The following is a 25,484-nucleotide window of genomic DNA, read 5'->3' as shown; positions in this document are numbered from 1 at the left end:
AACAGTTATTGCGCTTTTCAGTCTCATTCTTCTACTTGTAAGAGAAGTGTTGTCTTGGTTTAAACAACCGAATTTCCAAAAGCCACAAGGTGGACCTATTGAGCTTGTCCACGTGGGATAGTGGCCGGGATAGAAAAGAGATGTTAAAATAGTAAACCGAAGGAATAGGAAAGTGTCGGCAAAGCCATATTGGTTTCTCTTAACGATGTGCAGTAGTGGACAGATGCGTTCAACTCTACGTAGGACCACATAACCAACAGCTAAGAGCGCAACACGTCATGTGATTATCCATAGACATGCACCTTGGCCCACAAATGCTGGCCCATATTCAGATGCTTACTGCTCAAATGTATGTCACGTTGTAGTCCAAGCCCTTCATTTTAAAAAACATTTCCAAAAACGGCCCCGTAAAGTTTTTGTTTCTTTCCCAAACAGCTTCTTTTCATATCTTTTCGTGACCAGAAAAAAGGAGAAGACATGTGTAGTAGTAGCTAGCATTCATGTATGTTTATTTAAATACGTTAAAAGCCATAAGATTGGCGAATTAATTGATTTTGGATGTAAGGTGGTGATAGAAAAAGGAGTGAGAGTTTGTTAAATTAGAAGACTATAATAGTAATATATCAAAAGAGAAACGTATAACAAGGAAAGAGATTTGGTTTTCCCAAAGAGACTAGCGATGATTCGAAGAAATAATTTATAATCATGCCCTAACAAACAATAAAATAATAAACAGGGGGAGAGAGAGAGCGTAGATTTTTGTGCGCACACACACACACACATTACTTTGCCTCCTCCGCTTCTCAGACGATATTCTGCCGACATCTGTTAAATAAACACGTCTTCTTCTTCTTCAAAATTATGCATCTCAGCAGCTCTACCGATTAGATCGGACGGAGGAAGGAAGAAATTTGTTTTTGTTTTTGTTTTTGGGATCTGAAAGGAAAATCGATGGGGTTCTTCAGCACGATTCTAGGGTTATGCGGATTTGGGATAGGGATATCGATGGGGCTCGTCATCGGATACTTCCTCTTCGTCTACCTCCAGCCCAACGACGTCAAGGTTCGCTTTCGATTCAAACCTTTATGAGATTCGCTTAATCACACACACACACAAATTGTTTCAGGATCCTCAAATCCAATCGATAGCAGAGCAAGATCCCAAATCCATGCTCCGTATGCTTCCCGAGATCCCCCTCTGGGTCAAGAATCCCGACTTCGACCGTGTACGTCAATCATCAATTATGCATTTCCTTTTTGATTCTCTCAATTGATTGATTTTTGTTATTAGGTTGACTGGATTAACAAATTCCTCGAGTACATGTGGCCTTACCTCGACAAGGCCATCTGCAAGACGGCCAGGAACATTGCCAAGCCCATCATCGAGGAGCAGATTCCCAAGTACAAGATCGACTCCGTCGATTTCGAGACTCTCACTCTCGGCTCCTTGCCTCCCACTTTCCAAGGGATGAAGGTTTACCTCACTGACGAGAAGGAGCTCATTATGGAGCCTTGCTTGAAATGGGCTGCTAATCCCAATGTCTTGCTCGCTGTCAAGGCTTTCGGCCTCAAGGCTACCGTTCAGGTTGTTGATCTCCAAGTTTTTGCACTGCCTCGTATCACTCTCAAGCCCTTAGTCCCCAGCTTTCCTTGTTTTGCCACTATCTATGTCTCTCTTATGGAAAAGGTTCAACCTTTTTCTTTATATTGTCACTTTTTTTTTCTTTTTCCACTAGTAGTCACAACTTTGGTTGAGCTATTGTCTTTTGTCTTTGCAGCCACACGTTGATTTTGGGCTTAAGCTTGGTGGAGCAGATCTTATGTCTATCCCTGGCCTCTACAGATTTGTCCAGGTATTCTCTTGGCGTAATCCATCAGGGTTTGGAGATCACTCTTATTTGGTGTTTGTAGCTCTCTTACGTTTCTCTTGGATCAAATTTTCCGTTAACTGTTTCAGGAGCAAATCAAGGATCAAGTTGCAAACATGTATCTCTGGCCTAAGACCCTTGTAGTTCCAATCCTAGACCCTGCCAAGTATATATATATGCCATATCTTCCTTCTTTTTTTCTTTTAAATTATGATCAGTCCATGTCTTAAACATTTGATTGATGCTTAGCAAATCTTAATTTATAATGTACAGAGCGTTTAGAAGGCCGGTTGGAATCGTCCATGTGAAAGTCGTGAGGGCTGTTGGGCTGCGGAAGAAAGATATGATGGGTGGGGCAGACCCATACGTGAAGATCAAGCTCTCTGAAGACAAGATTCCGTCTAAGAAGACCACTGTCAAACACAAGAATTTGAACCCTGAATGGAACGAGGAACACAAATTCTCTGTCAGAGATCCCCAGACTCAGGTCCTCGAGTTCAGCGTGTATGACTGGGAACAGGTAAACAAGCTAATCCGCAGTAGAATAATGTATCTATCTGTCTGCTAATATTTTGTATTTCCGATGATGCAGCTTGGAAAGCACGATAAGATGGGTATGAATGTATTACCGCTGAAAGAAATGGTGCCTAACGAACACAAAACCTTCACTTTGGAACTGCGCAAGACTATGGAGGGGGCTGAAGAAGGAGTGCAGCCCGACAAGGATAGGGGGAAGCTGGAGGTTGAGCTCTTGTATAAGCCATTCACAGAGGAAGAAATGCCAAAGGGCTTCGAAGAATCGCAATCAGTGCAGAAGGCTCCGGAAGGCACACCGGCTGGTGGAGGAGTGCTTGCGGTGATAGTGCATTCGGCTGAAGACGTTGAAGGCAAGCACCATACCAACCCTTACGTGCGCATCTATTTCAAAGGAGAGGAGAGGAAAACCAAGCACGTGAAGAAGAACAGAGACCCGAGGTGGGAGGAGGAGTTCACCTTCATGCTCGAGGAGCCTCCGGTGCGCGAAAAGCTGCACGTGGAAGTACTGAGCACCTCTTCAAGGATAGGTCTCTTGCATCCCAAGGTAACATAACACAATATTCATAACCCACAGTAAGGTGTGGTTGGCTGTTCTAAAACTAAAAAAAATGTGGATTGTTTTGATGGGCAGGAAACACTGGGGTACGTGGACATTCCGGTGGTGGACGTGGTGAACAACAAAAGGATGAACCAAAAGTTTCACCTTATCGATTCCAAGAACGGAAAGATCCAAATCGAGCTCGAGTGGCGAACCACCTCTTAGATTTCGATTCGAGAAGAGAGAAGAGAATTGGTTTGATGTTTTAAAACTCTGTGTTAAGTTGTTGTTGTACAATACGGGCCTTTAACTCTTAAAACCAGACATCAGATTTGCGAAGCCCTTTTTTTATTTACATGTTTGCGTCTTTCGTCTCGTATATGCTATTCGGTAGTGCAACTCTACTGCTCGTTATTTCCCCCCTAACCGGTTTACAAAAGCCAAAAAAAGAAAAAAATCCATGACACAAGACGGTCTATAAGTTTATTATGTTGGCTAGACGTCACTTTCCTGTGCGAATATTTTATAAATTTAAGAGAAACAACAAATAAAAGAAAATACTAATATTTGTAGGCTGGTCGAGAAACGACACATCATATTGTGCCACCTAATAAAATATTAACAAAATTAAAGAAAAATTAATTTAGACATATAATAATTTAGATAAAGAAAAAAAGCAACAGTAAGACAGTTTCTTCAAACCCATTACACTACCCAAGATTACAATTGTGTACTTTTTCATATTCTTATATCTATCAAAAACAAAATGTGAAAGAATGCTCATTTTTTAGGAGCAGAACAAGAAGAGATCAAAGCTTAACCTTTCTTTGACTGAGATAGATTGATTGAGGCTATGAGGCTTGCTTCCTCTACGTGTTAGTATCTCCTTTGAACTTCTTTAGTATCAAAATACAAGGTATTTGTTGTCTTCTATAATGCTTCTTTTTGTTCTGTTTGTGTGTTCTTAACTATATCCATTTATATGTATAATTATTTTACTATGTTTTTTAATAAACGTGCCAATAAAGTATTTGCTCTACTTTCATGGTTTAGTTATGTCTGACGGAAGTTTATCATTTATGTCATTTAGATTTAAAAGGTATAGTAGCATACATTAAGTGATAAAGATCACATATTATCTATTACAAGCTATTTTCTTTTCATTGTTTTCCTTAGATTCATAGTACTAGTTTTGTTTGTAAATGGAAATACTGTATGAATTACTAAATGTAACGTAGCCAAAGAACATAAATTGCAGGTCAAAAATTAGAAAAAATATTGAAAACAAAAAAAAAACATAAATAGGTAAAACAAGAAAACCTTAAACTAATATTTATATCAGACAAGCTAATTAAGATCAATGTAAAAATATTTAAACAAACCTAACTTCATTTTAATTATATAGTATCTTTGTGGTTAATTAATGATAAATGTGCTAATATTTTCTTATATATATATGCATATCCTTCTAATAAATCAAAGTTAAATAATGCATGTTATTTTAGCTATATATATAATTATAATGTGGTTTAATTTATAATCGAAAATATTTTCATGCATAGCATAGACTCAATACTAGTTGGTAGTAAATCACAGCAATTATAAATATGCACAACTTTTTTTTGGGTAAGTTTTGTGTCAGTGTTAATTGTTATATGACCAAAAAGAAGAAAACGTAAAACATTGTTTTTTATGATACTTGGGTTTATTTTCACAATCCATAGGTTACCTTTTAAGTTTTAACTGACCATGAAGTTTTTCAAAAAGTAAAGCTGTAAAATATAATATAGTCATATGATGTTTCTGTAAGAAACAAACGAATAAGTTGTTTAATCATCTCCGAAAATCGTCTGGTAAAAAAGAGGACAAAAGTAACATTGAAAATGATTGTGGTTGATGACAAACAATGGGAATCTAAATTATGAAGGAGCAACATATGTTGTTCTGTGCTAAAAAGCGTGGCACAGGAGGCAATATTAACATCTATGGGCTCACAAAATTTGATTAAAAATGAGCTTCTGGTTTGACCAGGTCTGATCAGTTTCAGACCAAAGAGAACAAGACATATACTCCCTCTGTTTCATTATAAATGTCGTTTTAGGTTTCGGCACACGGATTAAAGAAACAATTAATTTTGTACATTTCCCATTAAAAAACACTATTACTTATACACATAACCATATTTCAACCAATAGAAAAATAAATTTTGCATTGAAAATCGAAAACGACAATTATTTTGTAACGAAAAAAATTCTCTAAAACGACACTTAATATGAAACGGAAGGAGTATAAAGTAATAAACTCTCGCGCTCATATTTACTCCTAAGATAATAAACTATTTTCTTCTTTTTTCTTTCTTTTTTTTCTAATTAACTATTTTCTTTTGTCTATAAACAAAAATTTCTATATGAATACCAACTTTGGGAAAAAATGTACTTGTGTGGTTAAAGAAAAATATATTAAGAGTAATTAGAGGGCTTTTTCTCTCTCAAATAAAACTGGAAAATTTATTCATAATTTGCGGATTTGTCCTATTTAATCCGCTGCAATGCAGGTGTGGTTTGATCGATTTGAAAATTTTAAATTACGGATATGGGTTGATTTTATTTTATGTGGTTCATGTGTAGGTCAGTCAAATTATAATTATGTGTATCCGCCAACCCGTAACCACCGTTGTGAATTTGATCTTTATTTGAAAGAGTTGTTTAAGGTTAATTTGAACATATAAGATACCAAGTACATAAACGAGAGCTGAGGCAATCATTCAGTGACGTCATCTGTTGAACTGTCCAAAACTTACAGAAGAGGAATTTGGTCTGATACTCGAGCCACATTCCAAACAGCAATCTCCTGGCCAACGTGACGAGGAGACATTTTTCCAGTTTAGTCTTTCTTTTTTGGCAACTTCGTCGTAAGACCTATACGAGCTGGAATTTTTTAGACTTTTGTGTCTGCCGCAACCACCGTTACACCATTGCCGTTTTTCAAAAGGACACCGGAACTGTAGAGAGATGACATGTAAGACCGGATTCGAACCGAAGAGAAAAAGAATGAGCCATCTCACAACACTGACGGAAAGCCGGCACTGGAGAGTTGAGTAGATTAAACTACCATTGTTTTTAAAAGAGGTGTGAAAATCATTAAATCTTTAAAATATAATTATTGTGAAAAAAATCATATAATATTTTTCCCAATTATAACGATCAAACATAAATCAAATTTACCGACTTTATTTTTACATTGTGATATACTAGAATTAAATTTTTGTCCCAAACCATAACGATGAAACATAAAACAAATTCACCTACTTTTTTACATTGTGATATACTAGACTTTACTATTTTACAAATTTTGTGAATAAATATTACATTTTAGTTTACGAAATTTTTTAACATTACATGTATTTAGTTTATGTGAATTTCCACCATCACTTGTTTAATATGGCTTCTGGACTCTTTCTCAAATAAAAATATGTTTTCTGGACTAACTTTATAAATATTTGGTTATCCGCTACCATATATAGTTTGATGGGTAATGTCACTTTATCTTAAGCCCCTTGTTTTCTGGTGGTGTGGTCACACCAATATACATGAGATTGTTTAAAAATGAAGTGGTTGTATCACTGTATGATCCATCAGTTGACCGGATCTGAAGTCATACAAATTTTTTCTCTGTTCTTTTCCTAACTCAATTCCAGTTTTCAATGCATCACTTTATTTCTCTGATTTCTGATGGTTTAAATCTTGGAGAATCTTCAACCAAAAAAAAAATACTTCATATTGTTATTTTGTTTTGATATGTGTTCATTTTATTAAAAAATAAAATAAATGATATATGAAAACATCACAACCAAAATCACTAGATAATAAATAATATTAACAGGTTGTTTTGAAAATTCTAATATATCTTTAATATTTGTGTAAATTCATATAAATTAATATATTAAATCTGCCGACCATATGTTATGGTCGGAATCCCATTCATGATGGTGACCTAGTTATTATTTGTTAAAATATTATTTATTTGTTAAATATATTCATTTGTTAATTTTATTATAATGTGCTGTTCCATAAAAATAGTCTCTTTTATAATTTGTTAATATGCAGAAAAATTTGAGTTTATTCTCTTTTCTTGAGTTAATTTGTTCAAAAACCATAAAAGATCGACAAATTAGGTAAATACACAAAACATTGTTTTCTAGGGGGCTGGCGTATTCTTCGAGTGAAAGTATATTACCATAGTAACCCTATACTATATTCCCGCAGAAATTAGTGAGGTCATAACTCATAAGGTTATTAAGATTTTGTCTAGATTTAGTTCAGATATACACAATTTTTTTTATTTTTCTGGTAAAATATTTACTTCTTCTCTCCTCTCTCCCCCTTTTCTCTCTAACGTCTCTCTAGAAGCGCAGCCCCTTTTCCGGTCAGATCTCGGCCACTCCGGTCGCCGGTGTTCTAGCACCGGTACTGGTTCCGTGAGGGTCTCTTCATTTTCTTTCTTTCTTGTTCATGGCCGGAGCTTCATCTTTAGTTTTAGGTCTTTCGCTGGCCTAAGTGGTGGTGCTTGTTTGCTGTCGTCGTTTCCAGTTTGTCCAGGTGGTGGTTTTGCGGCGGTGGTCATGCATGTCCGGATCTTTAGAGGACGAGATCCGGTTCTAAGATTTGTCTTGACTGCGCAGTCTCAGTCCCTTCCTTGCGACCTCTTGGAGTTCTGAGTGTTCGACCGATGGTGAAGGGGAAAGCGGTGAGTCGTTATGGTGGGGAGGGCTTGTTGGTGCTTGAACTGCTGGGATCGATGAGTAAGCTCCTGTTCGAGGACAATGGTGGGTCTTGAAATGGATCTCCGGCAGCGGCTGGATTGTATACCAAAGAGTCTGTTAGATATAAATACAATATTAGCCGGATATAAGTTAAACAAATAGGAAAAAATGTATAATGAATATATTAGCCAGATATAGTTACAATATAATTACTCTATTGTTTTATTTTCAGGTTAAAAAACAGACCGGCAGATATAGTTACAATAATACCCGGCTAACTCCGATGATAGAATTTATGTTCAATTATAATAAGTTTTTGCTATCGGATATTTTTCTATTTGACTATGTAAACTGAAATCTAGCCGGCCAAGTACTAAGTTGGCTATGTCTTAGGCAACATTTTAGTTGGCCAGCTACAACCGTAAAGAAAGATGACTATCTTCACAAATTTATAAGTGTAAGACATGCAGTAGCTGTCATTAGTGATCCTATACATGGATAACACATTTTTTAGCCGGTTATCCATACTAATGACAAGTTACAAGTACACTTATGGTTGTGTCCACAATAGTTGTTTCACATGATATAAAGTTGATTAACGACAAAATACATATGGTTAAGCACCTATAAATTAATTTAACTTTGTGTTTTAAACAAATACAGTTGTTGACATAAGCAATAATGCTGATTATCATAAAAGATATTCAAAATTTTTAGGCCACATTATGTGTTTGCTTGACTCGAAGAAAGATCTGTTCACGTTGGTTTACAAGTTTTAGCTGACTACATTTCACATTGCCATGATATAAAATTGATTAACAAGTTTTAGTTGATTCCATTTCGTGACTTGGTTTCTGCAGATCAGAGGCAAGAGCTGTTCTGAGGAATCTCCTGCAAAAAAAATGATCACATTGAATCACCAAAAAGACTAGAAACAAAGGACAACATCTGAAATGTGTCACTGTTATAAATCGCTGTTGGTCGTCCTCTCATCTTCTTACCCAACCTGTTCTTACCAGTAAGCGGGGCTACCCCTCCGCTGGAGCCACCACTGTCTCCACTAGGTTGGCTAATGGTGAAAGAAGAAGGTCCGTGTACAAAAATCCAGTGACGCTCCACACTTTTATGTCTGTATTTCCTCAGTCTACCTTTTCTCTTCTTCAGCCGCTCACTTCCATGTTCATGTTCAAGCCGCCGATTGAGTTTTGTTAACTGCTGCGGTGGTGGCGACTTTGAGCTCGTGGGCTTGTAAGTGGTTCTCTCGGTTGTTTGGGATTGTGGTGATGAGTGGTTGGGTATGAACATGGTTTCTGGAATTTGAAATTCGAGAAATTTTTAGTTGAGGAGAAAAAAATCGAAATGAGAGAGTTTTAAGTTACAGGAACAAAATTCTAAAATAATAAAATAGCACAAGTTGTAGGTTTTATGTAACGATAGTTTATCAGAATGAGAATATAGAGAAACTGATTTAGTTAGAAGGCAAAGTGTAGCTTAATTATGAAATGGTATAGGGGTAAAAGGGTCAGAGAAATTTCGATGTAAACAATACGGACCCAAAATGTGTGTATAGTTAAATAGGTGATAATGTGTATGTGTAGAGTGCAAATACTCTTTTCTTTATTGGACAATTAAGAAATAATACTCATTAAGCTCAAATATTTCTGATGTGTACTATATATATACCAAAACAATAGTACTAGTTCATGGAGAAAGCAAAAATGATTTAAAATTGAGAATAATAGTAAAGAAGAAAGCAGCACAAAGTTCAGATAGGGGAATGGGCATGTGATAAAAGCGAGCTTCCCTCTTATTATAAAAGCGACCACGCTTTGTTTCCTAGCAATGAGTGATTCGCTCCCCTTTCATCATTTTATTTCGATCCTCTAATCTATTTTTCTTATACCTAACAAAAACTATATTCCATTTATCTACGCTTCTTATATTTGCCACCCTAGTACACTAACATAACTGGGATGGGGGATTATATTTTCTGCAATGATAAATTGTGAAATATCAACCGAAACAAAATGTTATAACATTTTCAACTCAACTAGAAGCAAACTATTACATTTCATCTCTATTTATTTCTCTAAAATAAAGATTGTTATTTTTCTTCTATTTATAAAAAATAGCATTTTCTATATTTTATTTTACATTTAGATGTTGCTATTTTTGAAGAATAAAATTTAGAATTTATCTATTTTAGAGGTAAAAATAACAAAATACATTGAATAATCATAAGATAAATGTTATTACGCTTTGTAAAATATTGTGCGTGCTTTTTTAAAAAAAATAAAAAATATTGTGCGTGCTTGTTATTCCAAGCTAAATAGTAGACTAGAAACTCATACACAAAGAGGAGTCGCATCTCTGAGTGTAATCTATTACTCCCTCTGTTCCTGAAAGTAAGACTTTCTAGAGTATGCACGTTTATTAAGAATTTAATAAATGTTTATAATTTAATTTATTTTTTACTTTATTATACACTTTCCAATAATTTTTCACCTATTAAATTTAATCAATTCAAATATTCTCAATTAATGATGACAAAAAAAAAAAAAAAATATTCTCAATTAATGTTCCTCAAAAGTATAAAAAAATACCTTAACAATATAGAAAATCTATCTTTGTGGAACAAGAAAAAAATCTAAAACATCTTATTTTCGGGAACAGAGGTAGTACTATTATTTGTTTCCATGTTTTTTTTCCTTTTTTAGCATGAAACCAAATTTTTAAGTTTTACATTTTGTTAAAAACTCTTTGTAAAATTTGTTGTTTATTTTTCGAATGATATTTACATATTTAGCAAAAAAAATAATAATAAAAATTACTAAACCTGATTTCTCTTAATTGTAGGCGACAGACTTTTAAGTTCCTTCATTCTTCTTCGAAAGGTGCAGACATTCATTCATCTACTTTATTCATTAGATACGGTACAAAGTAAATAGAATTACTTGCATGAAATACGATTATAGAAAAAGAGACAATAAAGTTTGATGTCATTATTTACAGCTGTAGCCTGTAAGTCTTGTAGTGCAGAATGAGTATCCCTATTAAAATCATCGAAGGGCCGGGGTAGAGAACCATAAAATCTTGATCAATAAATACAAGTACATAACTCTATAAGTATCATCGAGATATACAAACTTTGTTCGAATCATGGAAGAATATTAATGTACTATTTTGCAGAGGTTTCTTTTTAAGTTTTGTCTTTTTACAAATATTTTCAGAAAAGAAAAAAAAAACAATTTCATATCGCAACATTGATACCAGAAGAGTTATAGTCATGCTAGGGAGCATCTATCTATACATAAAAGAGTACTTTTTTAAAGATATCGCATCTTAACTCATAGCCAAGTGAAAATGTGTTTTTGTTAGAAAATATTTTAATTTAACGGATAGTATACAAATAGTGAACGAATCATTTGCTCGAGAAAATAAATCCCTCTCGTGCGAGCAAAACATCACTAATGACTCGCCGCTAAACCCATGTGATTACGATAGTTTAGAGCATCTCTAAAAAAAGACTATTTATTATAGAGTTTTGCAAATTTTATATTTGAAGTTTCAAGGTGTTTTTCTCCAAAAACAAAACAAATTTTCAAATTTAATTTCAAAATTATTTGTAATTTACGCTATGTTCCTTATATTTATCATAATTAATATAAATCCATAAAAAAATTTGTAGATAACTAACACATATATAAAAATATTATAGTAATATTAATTAATAAAATATTATACTAAAATATAATATTATAAATATAAATACATAATTAAATATTAAAGTACAAAAAAATACCACATTATTACATAAAATTATTTTATTAATGATTCACTTTTGGTTATACAAAATTTGTTTTAACAATATTTTAGAAGTTCCAGAGAAAATTTACTAGACTATTAGTGTTGTTTTAATATCTAAATTTGTGTAATAATTATGTCTTCATGTATATATCTTCTTAAAAAAATTATTAAGTTTCTTTTGTAATATTCTTGTTGTCTAATTCTAATTTTAAAATATTATAAATCTTATTTTGATTTTTAAAAAACTTTTATGTGTATAATTTTAATTTACAAAATAAATTTGAAATATTTAAAATATACAAAAGTTTTAAAGATTAAAACTATGAATGAGCAAATACTTAAGAATCATAAATGTGATGTATAATTAATTATAAAGACCTAGATGAAAATAAAAAGATGAAACTTCAAATTTAGAGTTTTGAGTATGAAACTTCAAATATGAAGTTTTAATTCTAAAAACTCTAAATTTGAAGTTTTGAAATCTTTTTTTTAGAACAAAAAACTCTATATTTGAAGTTATAAAGTTTCTTTTAGAGATACTCTTATATACTATAATTTATTCGCCTAGAAAACACATTTTCTATTTCCAGGCGACTCAAATTATATTGTATTTTCTCCCATGAAATTAGTGAAAATATGTAAGAAATCATTCTTGTGTAATGGATTGTCCCTTCCCTTGACAGAAAACAACCATATTCATTACACTTTCAAGCTACCCAATTTTAATAACTTTTCATGAGTAAAATAACAGTAATATTGTTGGTGGTATAATACAATTATTCTTTATTTTAAAATTATTTTTTGGGATATTTTGTTTGGAAAATATACTTTAATCGAGAGTGTTATGTTATATAGGAGTTTGATTCTATGTCGTCACTCCCGAAACAAAGTCTCTCACAAGTAGCTATCAAAAACAAAGGGAAAGAGAGTTTGCTTGGGGCTTTGCTCACCATCATCCTCTTGCCTTGAAAAACTACTTCCGTGTCTCCCTCTCTGTCTACACACAATCACACTCTTCTATCCTTCCTTTATATATATATATATATATTATCTATATACACTCTTAACTCCATTCACTCGTGTTGGTCTCTACACAAAGAGAGAACAAGCAATATGGAGAATGGTGAGAAAGCAGTGGAGACGGTTGTTGTTGGGAACTATGTGGAGATGGAGAGTGAAGGGAAAGCTTCGGACATGAAATCTAAACTTTCCAACATGTTTTGGCATGGTGGCTCTGTCTATGATGCTTGGTTCAGCTGCGCTTCCAACCAGGTATACGTGATGTTTTAGTTTTTACTCTCTTTCTCTATTATTTGTACTAACATGATACATTCATGTGTTCTTTAGGTGGCGCAAGTGCTATTGACGCTTCCATACTCATTTTCACAGCTGGGGATGCTCTCAGGGATTCTGTTTCAGCTCTTCTATGGCCTACTGGGTAGCTGGACTGCTTATCTCATCAGCATTCTCTACGTTGAGTACAGAACCAGAAAAGAGAGAGAGAAAGTTAACTTCAGAAACCATGTCATTCAAGTAACAATAGCTATCTCTTTTTCTACATCTTGTTTCATTTGTAACTAAATATATTTAAGAACATGTTTTTTTGTTGTTGTTCAAACAATGTGAAGTGGTTTGAGGTTCTTGATGGATTGCTTGGGAAGCACTGGAGGAATGTTGGGTTAGCATTCAACTGCACCTTCCTTCTCTTTGGATCTGTCATTCAACTCATAGCATGCGCCAGGTATGTAGTAATTAATTACTACAAATTGTTTTCTTAATCAGTAAAGAGGATAACCATACCTATATATTGAAACTGATTTTATGGATTCATGACCGAATGTGCAGCAATATATATTACATAAATGATAACCTGGACAAGAGGACATGGACATACATATTTGGAGCATGTTGTGCAACCACAGTATTCATTCCTTCCTTCCACAACTACAGGATCTGGTCTTTTCTTGGACTGTTGATGACCACTTACACTGCTTGGTACCTCACCATTGCATCCATCCTCCATGGTCAGGTAATTTAATTACTAAATTATTTCTTTTTTTTTTTCCTAATATAATCATATGGTGAGATAGATTAGCTGGTGATGTTGTAACTTAAGGGGACTCAAAAACATAAACAAAGTTGTCTTCTTCCTTGTGTCTTTTGGCACTTGTGCTTCAAGCAACATGTGATTGGGACCACTTTTACCCAACTCCCTATACTTTTGAGTTATACACATACGTCGTTGCTTGTAGATAATTGAACTAGTTTAAGATTAATAATGAGTATATATATATATATGTAATGATTAATGTTCTAGTAAAATTAAATAGGTAGAAGGAGTGAAGCATTCGGGACCAAGCAAGCTGGTATTATACTTCACAGGGGCCACAAACATTCTTTACACATTCGGTGGACATGCTGTTACAGTGTATGTCCCTTTTACCCCCCATGCTATAAGGATATAATCGGAATTAAATATTGATGAAAAGGACCATTCCTTTTTGTTTACTTTAAGTCTTTTAACATTCTATTCAATTTAATGAAATTGAATTTGTGTCGTTGGGGACAGAGAAATAATGCATGCCATGTGGAAGCCGCAGAAGTTCAAGTCGATATACCTGTTTGCGACTCTTTACGTTCTGACGCTGACGCTGCCTTCAGCGTCTGCGGTTTACTGGGCGTTTGGCGATTTGCTTCTAAACCATTCAAACGCATTCGCTCTCCTCCCAAAGAACCTTTACCGTGATTTTGCAGTGGTGCTCATGCTCATCCACCAGTTCATCACCTTCGGGTTTGCATGCACGCCTCTCTACTTCGTGTGGGAGAAGCTGATAGGGATGCATGAGTGCCGGAGCATGTGTAAGAGAGCCGCCGTGAGGCTTCCCGTGGTTATACCCATCTGGTTTCTGGCAATCGTATTCCCTTTCTTCGGTCCCATCAACTCAACTGTGGGATCTCTCCTCGTTAGCTTCACCGTCTACATCATCCCTGCGCTGGCTCACGTCTTCACGTTCCGGTCAGCAGCCTCACGGGAGAACGCCGTGGAGCAGCCGCCGAGGTTTCTAGGGAGGTGGACAGGGGCGTTCACCATCAACGCATTCATTGTGGTGTGGGTGTTCGTTGTTGGATTCGGGTTCGGTGGTTGGGCCAGTATGATCAATTTTGTTCACCAGATAGACACATTCGGCCTCTTCACAAAATGTTACCAGTGTCCACCGCCGGTAATGGCATCGCCTCCTCCGATCAGCCATCGACCTCACGTCAACCACACACGTGGCCTTTGAATCTTAAGCAACTAATAAAAAGCGTATTACACCGTTCACAAAATTTTCGTTCGTTTCTTTAGTAGATCTGTATACCAAAGCACTAGTGTGTTTTTGGGTTGCGTTATGGTTGTCAATTTTTATTATCTTTTGGACGTTGAAAAAGAAAAAAAGACAAACTTAAGGAATAAACAAGTGTTGTGTAGTCTTGGTAAAGGACAAATGAACAGCACAACCGAACTTTGGAGAGATACAACCAAAATTACAACGATTCGAAACTTATGATTGATTAAACTTTTAACTGAAATTAAAATGCAGCAACGCTTGGAATATAATAGAGGAGATAGAAAAACAAACACCATAACAACGATTCGAAACTTATGATTGATAAAACATGCAAATACGAATCCAGCTTCTTACGCATAACAAACACCATAACAACATGTCCTAATAAACCGAAAAAAAAACCGAGGAGATAGAAAAACAAAAGAAGATAAGATAGATAGATGATTAGGATATTTGAGATAGCAGGCGCCGAGATGACTGATTTACCCTTCTACAAACCGCCTTTTAACTTGTTTTGCTTCAACGACCGCCGCTTGTGCAGTCCCTCGCGAAATGACCCGACTCTCCACAGCTGTAGCAGCTCCCTCCGCCACCTCCTCCTCCACCGCCGAACCTACCGCCGCCACCTCCTCCGTAGCCACCACCACCACCTTGGGAACAGTCTCTCGCCATGTGACCAGGCTCTCCGCACTTGTAACAAGCCCCATCACCACCACCGCCTCCGCGTCCACCACCATAACCTCCTCCTCCACCGTATCCGCCGCCGCCACCACCGTATCCGCCACCTCGTCCTCCACCTCTTCCACCGCCGCCAAAACCGCCTCGTCCTCCAGATGAACCGCCGCTGCTACCCAGAACCGGAGCGCCGTCTGGTCCGGTGACTTCGACAGCCTTGTTACGTCCGCTGTTGTCGACCTCGACCTCGAACTCAACGGATTCCTCCGGGGCAAGGCTACGGTAACCCTCAGATCTGATGGAGGACTGGTGAACGAAGAGATCGTCACCACCGTCGTCGGGTGTGATGAAACCAAAGCCCTTCGAGGTGTCGAACCACTTCACCGACCCTTTGCGTCTTTCTCCACCGTTGTTTCCATCGCCCCCAGACATTCTGATCAAACCTCTCTCTCCTTTCTCTTTCAGAAAAACAAAACCACAGATCAGATCTCTCTCTATCTCTTCCCCTTGGCGTGAGGAAGACGCTGTTTATATCTGCAGATGTGTGCTTAGGGTATCGCTGCCACGTCTGCTTTTTATTATTCCCATTTTCATTTTTATTTCTTTTCATATTCCCTTTTTTAAAGGTTTTTTTTTCATTCGTTGTTTTCTTCTTTTTCTGTAAATATGATGAATTTTCGTTATTCGAAAAATTATAACAATGAAATTTTAGTTAATTCGAAAAACTACTAACGAGTTTAGTTAGTTCGAGTGTGTATTATTTTTCCTTTTTGGGAAGCTCTGGTCCAGCTTCGATCTGGACTGTTATGGATTCTTTGCGGGATGGTTATCAGCCGTCAGATTCAGATCTCTACGTTGAATTTTGATTAATAATCGTTTAAAGCTTATCCTCTTCTCCCGAAAAAATCTAACAGCGTGAAGGGCACTATTGGGAAAGACAAAATCATTATTATACAATTTATTACTTTCCAGTTCAGTCAACATTAAAGTTGACGGACGTAAGCAGATATTTTGACTAGTCCCACTTTTTTGGGAACGTAAACTGCGTGCCGTTTATTTTATTTCATATTTCACTTCTGGTACCAAATAATAGTATATTTACAGATTCGCTCCAAGAGTAATAGTATTACTTTCAGTCAAAGCCTCAAAGAAGTAGTCAAGACTCAAAAGCGTAACGTTCACATGGTCCAATTGACATGACGATGGGACATATCGATGCTTCTTAAATTATTTATTTTAAGGAAATATATTGAATGAGCTTAGTTAATGTTTTGTTCATTTATTGTCTTTAGTAGTTGGTAATAAGTTTTATTTATGTGTATCAGTTAATATGATTCTATCTACTCTCTGTTCCGAACGCCATAAGCATAAAATGTGTAGTCGTCTAAAGGTCTAGCGAATTGAGAAAAAACTGGAGAATAATCAGAAGTTGATCGAAGTATTAGTTAATGTATTTAAATAATTAGTTTGTGTATTAAAAGATTAATTTTGAGAACTTTAGCATACACTGTACATTAGTTTATGTATTAAAATTAAAAGAAAAACTAACATAGCCTAGCAGTTATTGCTTAATGCTTATCTTTCAATGTTGCGGATTTGAGATTAAATAAATTTGTTTTTACTATTGTTTTTATCTTAAATGGTGAAATACCACCTTAAATGCGACCAGTAAACCGATTGCAGTATGTGAGTAGCCCATCATATTTATGGACCTGTATAACAGCGGCACGAAAAGTACTACTATTGGGGATTAGACAAAAGATTTATTATGGATATGATGTAAGAGTTTGGGAGGACCCGTGGATTCCTACTACGCCATCTCGGCCGGCTTCACCAATTGCTCATGTCCTGCATCCAAATTTGAGAGTTAGTGATCTCATTAATGGAGACACAAGGGAGTGGGATGAAGGATATATTTTTCATTAAGAGTTTGGCCATAATCTCAACTCACCACAGAAATTCTTTCTGCTGGAATTACATCAAGAATGATCAATACACAGTTAAATCGGGATATTGGGTAGCTCGGAACCTAATGAGGAATGATGAAGAGAAGCAGATCCTGGAGCCCAGCATAACCAAACTCCAAGCCTTTGTTTGGAAAGTAGAAGCACCTAAGAAGATATGTCACCTTATGTGGCAACTGATAACAAGGCAAGTTGTTGTTACAAGAAATCTAATACGCCGGAACATGAGATGCGATAATTACTGTCCAAGATGTGGAGAGCCAGAAGAAACCGCTACTCATGCCATATTTGAATGCCCTCCAGCTCTACAAGTATGGTCCCTAGCAACAACACCATCTGCTCCTGACATCTTTCTTTTGTCTAGCATTTATCCCAACATGGACTATCTCTTCTGGAGGAAGAATGACATTGCTCAACCAGAGCTTGACAGAGACCCTTATCCTTGGATAATATGATATATCAGGAAGGCTCGAAATGATAAACTTTTTAGGGGAATAGACATAGATCCTATGGAGCTAAGATATGCTGAGAGTGAATGCCAGGTGTGGTTTAATGCGAAAAGTTGGTACCGGAAACCCCACAAGAGCTTCGTAATGAGGAATGGCTTGGAAAATATATGTATGGTAGATGGATCATGGACTTCAATGGCACAGTTTAGTGGTTGCGGATGGGTTTGGAAGGATAGCCTAGGACAAATACAACTCATGGGAATGCGTAACTTAAATAGGCGAGAATCTGCCTTACACTCGGAAGTGGAGGCACTGCGGTGGGCGATGGAGAGCATGCTTCTACATTCCTCGTGTCAGAGCTTTGGAACAGACTGCAAGGATCTAATAGCAATGATAAGAGAACCTCAAGCTTGGCCAGATTTTGCAACTGAATTGGAGCCCATAAAGACGCTTCAGCTATGTTTTCCGGAATTCAAGATCTCTCACATCCCAAGAGCACAAAATGGAATATCTGATTCGTTAGCTGAGTCTGCTAGAGCATTTTATAGGAAGTTTTGTTACATAAGTTGTTCTATTCTGGTCCGGTTACCTAGACCACCTCAAGTTCTTTGAGTAATAGAATAGTCGTTCGATGTCCAAAAAAAAAAGCGACCGGTAAACCCTAATCAAATATGTTTACTGTAAAATGTTAAGCAAATAGGTACTCCCTCTGTTCTGAAATGTAAAATGTTTAGAAAAAAAATTATGCTCCAATATGCATGATGTTTTCATATTTCTAGGTAATTTTAACTTTATCAAAATCTGTGTAACCAATCAAATTTAATAATTCTATTTTGTAATTAGTTGAATAGTTTTAATTTATAGTTTCAATAATTTTTTTAGGTAAAAAATAATTTTTTTAATAAGCGTGTTTTACCTAGAACATAGGCCTGTTCAATATGGTAAAACCGAATCATACCGAACCGAACCGAACCGAAATAGACAATATGGTGTGGTTTTGGTATATACCATATAAACCGAATGGATATGATTTTATAAAAACCGTAGGATTTGGATATGGTTTGGTTTATAACCGATTAAACCGAATAAACCGAACAAAACCGATCAAAAGTAAAAAAATGTAAATATGTACATATTTTATAACGTCACATGAAAAATATATTTGTTATATAAGTTATTCTTTTGTTAATAATTATTACCATAATTTGAAAAACACTTAAAATATAATTAAATAACAATTTATCGTAACTAAGGCTTTTTATTTTCTTATTCTTCTTCTTTTAATCATTTTGCTTTCTTTTAGCATTGATTAAATTGAAGTAAATGTTATAATTTTGATGGATAATAAGTATAAAAAATTCTTCACAATTTTTTTCTTATTTATAAACGAACAGAGTTTCACCCGACGAAACATGACTTTGATGAACACTGAATATGGAAGAGTGGAACATTTTCTTTCATACTTCTCTTTTGTTTTTTATTTTTATTTTCAAAATTTCGAGCTTTGATTTTAATTCTAGATTTGATTATTTCATTTGAAGGTATAAAGCGTTTTTATTTTTTTGTTCTTTTATTTGAAAATATAATATATTTTTAATAAATGACTGCGATGACAATATGACTCTAAAATTTATATAATATGATCCCTAACTAAATAATTATGTTTTGGTATAAAACCGAATAAACCGAAAACCGGCGGTATATAAACCGAACCGAACCGAAGTAAATATGAATTTAGAATGGTAGTTATATTTTACTAACCGAAATACCGAAAAATCGAAAAAACCGAACCAAAACCGAACCGATATCTGGATTGAACACATTTTGTATTAAGTAACAGAAGGAGTAATAGAATTAGAATCCACGGCTGCTTTGTTATCTTTTGGGCCTCATAAGTGTGTGTTGTTGCACTTATTGAAAAAAACAATGGAGCTCACAATTATTTTGCGGAAGTCCCGATCTATATTTTTAAAAGATGAGTATCTATTTCAAAATGTTCTTACTTCATTAATTAAACTCCCTTTTTTTTTTGCTTGTTTTTTTCAGTTGTATTTATAAAATATCCTAAAACGAATAAAACTGTTTAATTTATTACTTGTCTTTTCAGTTACATTAATGTAATATGTTTAAATGAATTTAAACTTCCTATTTTATTGTTTGTCTTTTTCAGTTACCTTAATGAAATATCCTTAAGCAAATCTGGACATAATGTTATTTAATCAACAAAAAAAACTCATGAGTTATCCTTACGTGCATAATTTCAATAATGGAGATTTTTAAAAACGTGCATCATTAAAACTAGAATGTTACCTAAAACATGCATCACTAATATATAACATGCATCAATAAAACTAGAATTTGACTCACACAATTGTACGGATATTATTTTCAGTTGATTAAATTTCAAAATAATTATTTATTCAAAAAATATTTAAGAATGGCTATGTTTTTAAAAATTATATGGTATTATTTGCTCATAACTCATTTGTCATTTGATAAATTGTTAGAAAGAAAATTTTAGCATAATATAACTCAGTTGTCATTTGCTAAATTTATGGTTTTTATTTATATTTTTTATTATTTAATTATAATATTTTCATTTTATATTTGAAAGATAAATGAATTTTCTTTCAAACAATATTTTTGTAAATATATATTTTTAAAAAATAATCAATTAAAATTGTTATTATCATTGAATATCATTATTTTGACATAATTTGAGTTTTCGTTTACATCAAAACTTATCATATTTTAGGATAATTTTAATTTAAAATGTAATTTTCATATTTTTCAAACAAATTCTAAAAATATTTTTTAAATATTTTGTTATAATTGTTAAAAAATATTGAGATGCATTTCAAATAAAAAGGTAAAGATATTAAAAATATTCTAATTAAGATATGTAAAATTTAATATAGTTTTAAGGAAATTGTCAAAAAAAAAATTACACATAAAATAATCATGATTTTTGTTAACTGGGCGGATCATTATTTATATGATATCGCACACGAAAGAAAAATTTCTGTTTTTAAAATTATCTAATTAACTCTATACTCATTTTTTTATATTTTTTATATGATATTACACATTCGTAAAAAATAGATAGTTTAAGATGCAAAAAATAAATATTTACTTAATGAATATAATATGAACGAATATTACTAATACATCATTTAATAAAATAAATAATTAAAAACTGAAAATTCATATCAGAGTCTAGTCTATAATATAACTAAAGCATGGAATATGGGGATCAACAGAAGAATCAATTTGAGCCGAAAGATTAAATAAAAGCCCATTTGGAATCAAATTAAACAGAGCCAAGTTGGATTTATCCAAAACCAAAAGTAGTAATACACTTTTGCTTCTCTTCCGTTTATCTTCTTTTTAATGTGATGAAAAATGTAGTACCCATACCGAAAACCTAATATATATCTTGCGTTGAATGTGGGTGTAGTTATTTTTCTTTCATGGCAGTGACAACTTAGTCACCGGTTTAGACATAACCGGGTTATTTGCTTTGTTTGGTTGCCTTTTGGTTTACCACATAAAGTATAATTTGAAAGAGACCCAAGATAAATATTTTGTCCATGTCTTTCACACCGACCATCTCCATTGTTCTGTAATAACTTAGCCATTACAAATCAAACCAGAAATATTAATCTTTTCGTTTGAAAATTTGCCTCCATTAAGGAAAAAATAAGAAAGAAAGAATTCGAACAGTGTAGTTCGTTAGCTCTGCTACACTTACAAAACTTTTGAAGCTGCTAAAAACAAAATATCACCACAACACCTATAACTTCCCTCTGCTTTTGCAGGCTTTTAACAGTGTACAATCCTCATGGGAAGAAAATTTACAGAAAATGCATCTTCTTGTCCGAGGATCATCTTCTTGAAGCTTCTTCTTTTTGCTCTGCGTCCAGTTTAATCAGCTCTTCCGCCGCTTTTTTCTCCAGTTCCATATTTCCATGGATTCTGGATACTCCTAGGATTGCATTCCAGATGTGCTCGTCTGGTCTAAAAGGCATTTTCTCGATCCTGCTCATCAACTCTTCAAAACAACCGGCACGACCTAGGAGATCTACCAGACATGAGTAATGTTCTTGGTCGGGAACAATCCCGTAATCAGCAGTCAATGAATCAAACCACCTTGCACCTTCCTCCACCAGACCTGAGTTACTGCAGGCACTCAGAATCACGGCCAGAGTCGTCCGGTTCGGGTGGACTCTGAGTTTGATCATGTCATCAAGCACTCGCAAGGCCTTGTGGTCAAGCCCATGCTGTGCCAATGCAGACATCATCGTGTTCCACACAACACAGTCTCGCTTGTCACCACCGCAAAGATCGAAAACTCTCTCGCCGGCTTCTAACCTCCCTGATTTGGAGTACATATCGATCAAAGAACTGGTAACAATCGCATTGGGACTAACATTTGTACGGATCATGTAGCCATGTATTTGCTTGCCATGTCCAAGAGATGATGCAGAGGCACATAGACAGCTGCTGAAAGTGAATTGCTCAGGTTTAACCCTCAAAGCAATCATTTTTCTAAACAGCTGCAGCGCTCGGTCCCCTGAGCCTTGTCTAACGTATCCAGCAATTAAAGCAGCCCAAGAGACTGGATCTTTCTCCGGAAACTCAGTGAATAGCTCGTTAGCTGCTTCCATATCACCTACTCTGGCGTATCCGGAGATGAGAGTAGTCCAAATATAATTATCCTTCACTGACATCTCATCGAAACATCTTTTGGCGCTCTCCATCTCACCGCATTTCGCATAAGCATCAATAATAGAGCAAGACAGCACCACATTTGAGAGAAACCCAGCAACGAGAACCTGCCCGTGAGCTTGCCGAGTGAGCTGGAGCTCTCTCGATTTAACACACGTTGTCAACAACCCCGCGAAGCTGAACTCGTTGTACTTGATCCCAGATCTCCTCAGCTCTCTATAAAACAACAGAGCTTCGTTTGAATTCCCATTCCGAGCGTATCCAACGACCATCGTGTTCCATGAGACAACATCCCTCTCGGGCATACTATCGAACACCTCTCGTGCACGAACTAACATCCCTGATTTGACAAACCCAGAGACCATATTGTTCCACGAATACAAGCTCCTGGTGAGCATTCTATCGAACACTTTACACGCGTCGATTGGTTTGCCGCATTTCATATACATTTCGATCAAATGATTAGACAAAAGCGTGTTGGGTCTCTTGAATCCAGTGATCTTCAAGTGACGATGAATCCATTTGCCTTGTTTCAAGGACCTCGTGTCTCCACAGCGCTGGAGCAGCGACGCGAGGACTTCGAATGGTAAGCGAACCCCTTGCTCTGTCAAGGACTCGAGACGAGACACCGCCTGAGAGAGCTCTTCTTTGGCGGCGTTTCTGCTGAGAAACGATCGAGCGACGCAGATGGGCCGTTTCCTTGGGTTACTGATGGGCATTGGAGGGAGAAACCACCATGGGAGGAGACTTGAGTCCTTGTGTATCCACCTTATTTCTTGATCCCGGCGAATACAAGTCTGAAGGGTTTAACGGCGGCGAGATTCGCCGGTGCGAAATCATATGACACTTGTTTCGCCGCCGGATGGGTTAGAAAACCGGATCTGGTTTTTTGGTATTGGATCATGAGACCTCTCTCCGTATTCACCTTTGGGCCTAGTTCTTAGGCCTACGGGCCTCCTTTTCTATCAATATCTCCTACTTTGACTTTTTGACTTTGTAAAGGTATACTGTTAATTCAATGGAAAAGTTACATATTTTATTTATCTCAAATGATACATGTTACATAATATAGTATAGGTATCGCGCAGTATTATATAAGTGAAACAATAGCTTTTTCTAGTGAACAACGGTAACGTTATAGCCAACGATGGCATCACCGGTCTTGGGGTCGAACCAATGGGTCTGAGCAATGGCGTAGCCACGAGCCATCCTGAACATTCCAGTGCCGCCCACGATTGGCATTTCTCTAACTGGGTTCATCGCAGAATTCTTCCCGATCATGCTTATGGTGCTGTCCTTGTACGGACCGTCCTCGAAACAGAAGCTCATCGCCATTAGCAGTCCTAACTCTTCTTTACCTGTCCAATAAAAGATAAAATCCCATTAAAATTGGTTCATTTCAAACCGGTTATTCCCAACCGGCCCGGTTTATCATATGAAAGAGAAACAATATATATGCATGTTACATGAAGAACCGTAAAGGCCTTGGGCCCTGCCCACGAGCTTGGATTTGGGATCAGCGGTCTCGGTAAGAGCATCGTCGACCATGAACACAGAGCCGAACAGCGTCGGAGATTTGTCACTGTCGGCGGCCTGAGCTACCTTAACGGCGGTGGGATTCTTGCCGCTCAAAGTGTCGTGGAAATAGAACTGAAGGTTGGTTACCTTGTCCTTACCAGATTCCTCCAGCTGATTAGCCCAGCTGTACAATCTGGAACCTTGAGCAGCCAGTGGTATTATCGTTACCAACAGAAACAGCAATCTTGATACTTCTGCTTTTGCCATCTTCGTAGTTATGTTGTTCCCTTTTTCTTCTGATGTTTTTTATTTGTGCAAGTAAATTGAGTTCCAAGTGCGATGAAAACAAGACTATTTATAGGGTACAATTTAGATCACGGTCCAAGTTGGTTCAACCAAACCAATGAAGAAAATGATGTGACAAAGTCAACAATGTGGTGGCGTAACGGTTCACCTAAAAGTGCAGTTGTTTGAATTAAGTAAATTATATATTATTATTATTAGCTACGTTGGTGTCTTGTTGAACCTAATAACTCTGAACCATAATGGTGCAAAAAAATTCATACGAAATTTGAGAATTTGGTATTCAAGTGTTTAAAATAAAGAGGATGAGCTTTTCTATTTTTGGTATCACATCATTTATAAGTATTTCAGTGTTTGCAAAGGCTCCACTCTTAGCTAGATACTGCAGACAATAATCTTCACACAAAGCTAGTGTTTTATACGAAAACATTAGTATTGCTTCTCAGCATCTACAATTTCTAAAAAGACCTAAAGTATGGTCTTATTTTCGGAATACCAAGCAAATGATAACTTAGTTTGTAGCATTATTCAAATTAAAGACTAACGAATTTCTGCCTTACCCCAAGTTCTTCTCTTATCACTAGACTACCATTATTTGGTTGAATTCATTGTTATTGATTATAAATTTTGGAATATTATTAAAATTATATGTTCTTAGATTTTTTTAATATAGTAAAATAATTTGTTATTAATAATTAATTACCAGATTTTGTAATTCAATTAAATTTATTTTTGTTGGAATATAATTATCCTTAATTTTACTCATACAACTCAACTTTAAATATACAATATAAGGTTCTTAAAATTTATATAACAAAAAAACACATACCACATAAAAAACGTGTTACATTACTTTCGTAATTATTAGGAAAGATTAGTGAAATCATAATTTGAAAAATCACTAAAACGTAGTGAAAATTTGAGATAACATAATCCAGAATCATGAAAAAAATCATAGTTTGATACTGAATAAATTATTCTCATAAGAAAAAAGTTCATGAAAAACT

At 35.4% G+C, this 25,484-nt stretch overlaps 5 protein-coding genes across 5 annotated transcripts; 2 read left to right on the top strand and 3 right to left on the bottom strand.

Annotated features, from left to right (window-relative positions):
- The first annotated feature begins 414 nt into the window (after nucleotides 1-414).
- On the top strand, nucleotides 415-3,309 carry LOC106415118 (synaptotagmin-1). The gene is made up of 8 exons (XM_013855739.3): nucleotides 415-1,062; nucleotides 1,127-1,225; nucleotides 1,291-1,686; nucleotides 1,778-1,852; nucleotides 1,957-2,033; nucleotides 2,141-2,387; nucleotides 2,460-2,948; nucleotides 3,036-3,309. Exons 1-8 carry the CDS (start codon nucleotides 952-954, stop codon nucleotides 3,165-3,167), a joined length of 1,626 nt encoding a protein of 541 aa, XP_013711193.1. The 5' UTR covers nucleotides 415-951; the 3' UTR covers nucleotides 3,168-3,309.
- Nucleotides 3,310-12,390: 9,081 nt separating this feature from the next.
- On the top strand, nucleotides 12,391-15,273 carry LOC106415548 (auxin transporter-like protein 2). Its single transcript, XM_013856296.3, has 6 exons — nucleotides 12,391-12,783; nucleotides 12,859-13,044; nucleotides 13,140-13,252; nucleotides 13,357-13,540; nucleotides 13,842-13,939; nucleotides 14,081-15,273. Exons 1-6 carry the CDS (start codon nucleotides 12,625-12,627, stop codon nucleotides 14,793-14,795), a joined length of 1,455 nt encoding a protein of 484 aa, XP_013711750.2. The 5' UTR covers nucleotides 12,391-12,624; the 3' UTR covers nucleotides 14,796-15,273.
- On the bottom strand, nucleotides 15,136-16,229 carry LOC106376897 (cold shock domain-containing protein 4). Its single transcript, XM_013817024.3, has one exon. It carries the CDS (start codon nucleotides 15,945-15,947, stop codon nucleotides 15,360-15,362), a length of 588 nt encoding a protein of 195 aa, XP_013672478.2. The 5' UTR covers nucleotides 15,948-16,229; the 3' UTR covers nucleotides 15,136-15,359.
- Nucleotides 16,230-21,592: 5,363 nt separating this feature from the next.
- LOC106412409 (pentatricopeptide repeat-containing protein At2g21090-like) lies at nucleotides 21,593-23,570 on the bottom strand. Its single transcript, XM_013853328.3, has one exon. The coding sequence runs from the start codon at nucleotides 23,373-23,375 to the stop codon at nucleotides 21,813-21,815; it is 1,563 nt and encodes a 520-aa protein (XP_013708782.1). The 5' UTR covers nucleotides 23,376-23,570; the 3' UTR covers nucleotides 21,593-21,812.
- A 100-nt stretch (nucleotides 23,571-23,670) lies between these two features.
- Nucleotides 23,671-24,511, bottom strand: LOC106414234 (dirigent protein 23). Its single transcript, XM_013854918.3, has 2 exons — nucleotides 24,123-24,511; nucleotides 23,671-24,014 (listed from the first exon to the last, which is right to left on the bottom strand). The coding sequence occupies exons 1-2, from the start codon at nucleotides 24,439-24,441 to the stop codon at nucleotides 23,773-23,775; spliced, it is 561 nt and encodes a 186-aa protein (XP_013710372.1). The 5' UTR covers nucleotides 24,442-24,511; the 3' UTR covers nucleotides 23,671-23,772.
- Between the last annotated feature and the right edge of the window lie 973 nt (nucleotides 24,512-25,484).

This window comes from Brassica napus, chromosome C8 (genome assembly GCF_020379485.1).
Source record: "Brassica napus cultivar Da-Ae chromosome C8, Da-Ae, whole genome shotgun sequence".
NCBI lineage: Eukaryota > Viridiplantae > Streptophyta > Magnoliopsida > Brassicales > Brassicaceae > Brassica > Brassica napus.
The sequence above is the reverse complement of the archived record's forward strand: the minus strand, read 5'-3'. Positions and strand labels throughout refer to the sequence as shown.